This window comes from Drosophila ananassae, chromosome 2R, assembly GCF_017639315.1.
Source record: "Drosophila ananassae strain 14024-0371.13 chromosome 2R, ASM1763931v2, whole genome shotgun sequence".
NCBI lineage: Eukaryota > Metazoa > Arthropoda > Insecta > Diptera > Drosophilidae > Drosophila > Drosophila ananassae.
The window spans coordinates 11,932,226-11,938,539 of NC_057928.1; the positions used below are offsets into that span (position 1 = coordinate 11,932,226).

Here is a 6,314-nt window from a genome sequence, read left to right on the forward strand (position 1 = left end):
ATGCGAGAAAAATGTGCAGAGGGAAAAGACAAAAGGAAAGTGCGGTCAAAGGGAAATGCAGAGGAAAACCGCGAAAGCCCCTCGACTCCAGCGGGAAGAACACATATTGAACATGCGAGCAAGCTTTACGTGCTGACAATGATAATGACTTTGGTCTGGACGGAAAGCGTGCAGGAAAATAAAAGTAAAAAGCGAAATGGAAGCTGAACTGAAATGTCTCCGCGGGAAGTGCATTGAAAACGCTCTACACGCTAATGCACCATTATCAGGAGCTGGGTTCCGTAAATCTTCACTTGCATCCGCGGTCTTGAAGGGCTTTAATAGATATTTATGGGGGGCGATGATGGGTCCAAACATTTGCTCTAGATCCTCACACATAACTTTGATAAATTGTTCCCAGCATTCTTTGGAAACAAAAACACAAAAGCTTTAAGTTCAAGTGCTTAAAAAATAAGGTAGAAGGCAGGAATAACTGAAAAGGGCTAGCCAAGGCAAAACAAATTGTGGCGAAACAAAAACTGAAAACTACATGAACAATTTGGCATGCAATGCGAGAGGAAAACGAGCCAGAAATAAAAAGAGGGAAAAAGTGGAAATCCCAGGGACTCTGTCTGATATTCTTTTTATTCCGCCAAGCTTGTTGCATTTTTTTAGCCACCTTTTTTTCGGCGGTGGGTGGGTGGTAGGGACAGGGTCTACCGGAAACCTTAAAAACGAGCAGCGCTTCGAATTTATGTGCTGCGGAAGTGGTGACTTTTAGTTTTTCTCTCGCCAGGTGTCAGACATTGAAGGCGAGCCAGAAAGGGGGAATGGGGGAGAGCCACCACTTGGTGGCCAGTTAAATGCAATCCAAGCCAAATCCACCAGCTGGCAGCAACCAGGGAGAAAAGTCGATTTCCCACTGTGCCATTTTCATTCCGCCAAACTCTCATGCATTTCAATCAAATGAAGTCGCATAAAATAATGAAATGGCAATGCAATACAAAGGCAATCGCTGCTAATCGGATAGGATTGGATTGCCAGGGACGGCGGCCAGAAGGGTCCAGTTGTTCCGCTGGTAATGAACATTATTCAATGATTCGATTGGCCAGAGGGCCAATACCATTCAGCGGGCACTGAAACCATTTTAATTAACTATCTCCTGCAAGGAAAACACGTGTTCCTCGACTCTCGCAAGTGACCCCTCTCTAAAGTCGTGGGGTTTCAAAAGCACTAAAGGGTAGTTAGCTTTTACGAGACCCGGCAACAGCATCCACTTAGAGGGGGTGCATCGGGTCGGTTAATGACCCGAACGCCACTCGATGGCCCATTAAATGCCAATCCGAAACAAGCCATAAAGTTTATGCAGAAATAAAATTAAATTAAACGAGCTTAGCCATCCCCTAATCAAGCTGTTTACACCCATAAAGGATCCCACTCAACTAGGGACTCCCATAATCGAGAAGGGATTGCTTCGATTTTGCTGCTCCAGTCGATAAATACTAAGTGGAAAAAGTCTGCTACTGACAATTTTCTTTTTCTTAAGAAGTATAGACAACACTCGGAAATAAATGAAATCCTTAGCATTAGACTTCTGCTTTTTAATAAATAACAAACTGGCTGAAAATGTCAAATTATAATAAGTATAATGCCTGTCGCATGAAATTCGAACTGAATTTCTAAATAAATTTATTATTTTTCGCAGTGTAAAAATTTTGCAGCGTGGCCGCTTTTGTGCAGGTAATTGGTCTGCGCCGCGATGCTTCCTGACCACCAGGACCTTCGGGCCGAGTTCGTCACAGGAAATTGGCGCAAATTCCATTCCGTTGGAGTCGCATTCTGTTTGCATTTTGCATGCGAAGCTTCTGAGCTATTGATATCGATGGAGTTTCGTCTGGCTGGGCTGGATGATATTTATTGGCGGCAGGATTGAATATGCAGGATAGGCAGGGTACACGGGGATGCACTGCAATCAGAGAAACTGCTCATCGGGAGAGCAGAGGGCCGAGTGCTTCCTGTTGCGGCCCGTCTTGCAGCCCACCGGCCGGAAACTGTAGACCTTCTGGCCACAGACCGGGGCCCGGGCGTAGTTGCAGGTCAGCTGGAACTGGGTCAGGTTCTGCACCAAGTACTGGGAAGCGGCGCAGCCCACATGCGAGTTGCCCTCCACGGCCATGACCGCAAAATGTCGGTAGATTCTGTCAATTAAATCAACTGGTTAGTTCGTCAGGGAGCCGCTTTTGGTCCTCACTTACTTTTGCTCCTTCGAGTCGCAGGAGTAGACCTCCAAAGAGTCGGAGGTCATGTTTTCGAACTCGGACCACCAGGTCTTGGCGCCCAGGGAGAGCAGTTCCGGAACCAGTTGCTCCATTATCGTGTTCTCCACGTTGTGAGTCATGTTGAAGACGATGATGTTCTGGCCGGAGTTGGGAAAGGTCTGGGTGTTGTGGCATTCGTCATGCTGCGCCTTGCACATCTTGGCGTTGAACTCCGCCAAGTCGGCCAGCTCGTTGCTCCACTGCATGGTCGCCATGCGGGCGGCACGAGGCAGGGTGGTCTCCTTTCCGTTGGCCAGGCGGTTGCGGCGCTCGTTGTGCAACTTGATGATCTTATCCACGTGCTCCGTCATGTTCACCAGCTTCAGGGTCTCGATAGAGCAGGAACTGGAGAAGCCCTACAGGATCAGAATAAAGGGCTACATTTAAGGAACACCATGTCATTGGGCCTACTCACCGCGGTGGATTTTTCGCAAGCCACGTGCTTCACTGCCTTGGAACACAACTTGGGCTGGCAATAAGGACTCTTGGGCTCGGCTAAAGACCCCAAAACCTGGGCCTCCAGGGCCAGGATATTAGAGAGCACGGCAATCAGGACCAGGAAGAACTCCATGCTTAGGCAGAAAAACTACTGTGCCAAAGCAGCCAAAGAGCTGGCTTATAAAGCTTAAACAAGTCGGCGGATATATTCTAATCAGCTGCGCTAAACCACCTGAAAGTTGTTTTAACTATTTGTATATCCGCTTAACTGCCACCAAACAGCTGTTGGATACGAGCTGATCTGTCCCATGGCCGCTGACTTGGTAAAAGGAGACGGCTATGAAGGCGCACGAAAGAGAACCCAAGTGGCAGCAACTGTGGCAGGGACGGGGAGAAAGACAGCGACAGGCTTTGCCACTTCCCATTGTCAGTCAGTGGGCCACGAAATTGGCCGCGAAAAGTTGTAGCCAACATTCTGTTACCAAAAATGGCTGTCATCATCGTTGTCGCGTTTAACAGTTGAATGCCTTCGCTTTCCGTAGCGAGTTTCACTTTCATTGGCTTTTACACTGGCCAAAAAAATGTAATGCGATAGCTTTTTGTGTAAAAAATGGAAGTTTTTTGGTTGAAATATCCTTTCAAGTAACTTATCCTTTTGTATGTAACTCATTTATTCATTTTTTATCTGTTGCATTTCGGAAAAACACCAAGCGGATAAAACTCAATTAGTGTAGTGGCTCTTCAATGTGGGGTTTTGGAAAAAAGGGGAATTATCCTGAAATCGAATGCTTTTTATTGTTGCCGAAGTGTCAGTGACTCGGAAACGGATAAAAATTATTTTCGCCTTTTAAGCACAGTTTAAATAACATTCATCTTTTCAGAGTGAACACTTTAAGTGGCCACTACTGGCCACTATTTTTCACATTCAGTCATTCGAAAAGTTCAAGTCAAAGAAGCTGCCAATATAGCCCATTGTTATGGACAAGAAAATATTGTAATAATTTCTTCCAGTGACTCGAATGCCAAGGACACTCGCATTAGGCCACATTAAATACAGTTTGGACAAAACGACACACAACCCTCGGACAGACACACCCTCTCCACAATCACAGACACAGATTGGAGGCCCGGCATGAAAAGCCTAATAACTCAATATCGGCCAATTGATTGTGGCCAAAGTCAGTGGGACTTTGGTTGCCAGCTGAGCCGCCTTAGTCGCTAATTGTCTGACAACTGATGCTCGAGCTGATTTGCGTGTAATTGGGTCGACAACTCGAACTTACAAGCAACTTAGAGGGAACTTAATTAGACCGAGGCAAAGGCGCAGGCATTGGCGACTTAAAGGACCAGCCGTGAAGCCGTGGAGCCTTGAAGCTTTCCAGGAAGACGAATGCCCGAATTATGCGTAATTATTCATGCCACAGACTCTCATAGAAAGTAAAGCGAGCGCGTGCACATGTCAAGCGGCCAACTCTGGACGTCTGTCTTGTTTAGTAGGTTGTAAATTTTAATGCAAAGGAGCAACATTTTTTGTGATTTATCGCTTTTTGGGGGACCCTGCCTGGCCCCAGCAGGCCAGAGGCCGTGGTCGCAGTCGAATCCGAAACCGACAAAAAGGGCATGCATTAAACAGCAGACAAGGGCCAGCCTCTCTCTTCTCGGCCGGAAGTCCTTCAGCCAGGACCCAGGACTGCTCCTAGATGTGGCCAGCACGCGTGCACCTGTTGCCTCCGGCGCCCCTCTAGCCGCACCAGTCAGCCTTCCAGCTGGCCGCAAAGTCAGTTTGTTTTGCGGAAATTTATGGCCTCGGACGTGGCCAAGGCAAATACAATTTTTTCGCCCCCGCCCATCTATAATTTATTTTTAATAGAGAGACAACTTTCTTTTCGGTCTTCCCCATAAATTTCCAGCCAGCAATCAAAGGGATTGGAACGGACCCAGCCACGAGGACAGAAGGAGCATACAATTATGCAAGAACTTCGCATTTCACATTTAAACGTCATTATCGGATACTGGAAGACCGGCGAGGAGCTCTATTGTAATATTTGGGGTAGCCGGGTATATCGGGTATCCGTTGCATTCTCCGGTATGCGCTTCCTCTCTATTGCTGTCAGAATTTTGCAATTGAATAATCAAATTGAATGGCCACAATTGTCTGGACCCGTGTCATTGTGCACAACACACGCATAGATGTGTGTATTTGAGTTGATTTATTGGCCCGGCCAAAGCCACACTCGGCCCTTGGCCATAACTCAAAGCGGGCTACTTGGTCCGCAAATATTTGCTAATGAAATTGGGAGGGCCCCGGTCTGAATTTTGGAATCTGAGGATCTGGGAAAACGTGTCAAAGGATTCCCAGATTCCCGGCATCAATATGCGCATAAAGTTCAATATTTCCACGCAATTCCCCGGATCCAGCCGACAATAATCCCTAATTTTATGCAAATCTCGTCAAAGTACTCGGCTCTCTTATTTCAATCCCCGCTCCTCCACAACTCAACAGCTTAGCTCGGAAAGTCCTCGTCCCCGGGACTTTCTTTTCTAGGATGGAAGAGGGTTGAGGAGGGGAAAGGCTAAAAACTTTTTAAGCGCCAGCGTGGAAAACTTGTCCGTGTCTTGCATGCCAAGGAAAATGTGTCAACTGCGCCGAAAACTCGATTCGGTTTCAGTGAGAAACTCTGGTCATGGTTTTGCTTTCGCTTCTTTGGCTCTGGCCCGAAGTCGTAAACATAAAAAAGGAATCCGACACACTGCGAAACTCCCTTATCCTTTTTTAGGTCTGCCTCTTATCGGCCCTCACCGCCCGCCAACCCAATTTAAGTTAATTAAGTTGTTACACTTGTGATCTAACACACAAATCGCGAAATAAAAACATTTTCGGCTTTGTTCTATGTCAGTCTGCTCCGCTTCCGTCTTTTAAGGACATCGAAGGCCGTAAAGCACATTTAGACTAAAATTACCATAGCAGAGAGGGAAGTTGGGCCGTGAAAGCGGCTTAACTAATTCATTTGCATTGCGTCAAAATTTTATAGAACTAGGTAATCCCTAGAGATTGAATTTAAAATTACCTTTATAGAGAGACTTTAAATTTAATCACAATTAGCGAAAATCCTGTCAACCTTATTATGAAAATAATTCTTTTTATTCTTTCCAGAATATAATCTCATTTGAAAGTCTGAAATAAACTCTATTTTATAGTGTCAAGTTCACTCTAGGGTTTAATTATTATGCAAGCATTTTATTATGTTCCTACCCACGTGCAAGGGTGCCTCCTTACTAGTTTTTTTTTTTAATTCATTCGAGTCCTCGCGCATTTTTTAAGCCGCTCAGAAATATGCAAAAGTGTTGTGTATGTTTATATTTTTCTTTTCGCTTTGTTGCTGCCCGAAATGCTGTATGCGAGATGGTTTTTGGTGTTGCTGTTGGTGAGCATTGTGTTCCCAAATAATTTTAGGCAAACACAAGCAGCACACACGTCCCACCCTCGCTGGTTTATTTGGGTGAAGGCCACGAGCACAACAACTACACCAAAGCAGCCACTGCAACAATAAAAAAGGAATCTGAAAAAATATAAACCCA

At 45.8% G+C, this 6,314-nt stretch overlaps 1 protein-coding gene across 1 annotated transcript; it reads right to left on the reverse strand.

The window, feature by feature from the left end:
- Window positions 1-1,565: 1,565 nt before the first annotated feature.
- On the reverse strand, window positions 1,566-2,894 carry LOC6493458 (antigen 5 like allergen Cul n 1). The gene is made up of 3 exons (XM_001957759.4): window positions 2,713-2,894; window positions 2,235-2,653; window positions 1,566-2,177 (listed from the first exon to the last, which is right to left on the reverse strand). Exons 1-3 carry the CDS (start codon window positions 2,866-2,868, stop codon window positions 1,952-1,954), a joined length of 801 nt encoding a protein of 266 aa, XP_001957795.1. The 5' UTR covers window positions 2,869-2,894; the 3' UTR covers window positions 1,566-1,951.
- Window positions 2,895-6,314: the final 3,420 nt, after the last annotated feature.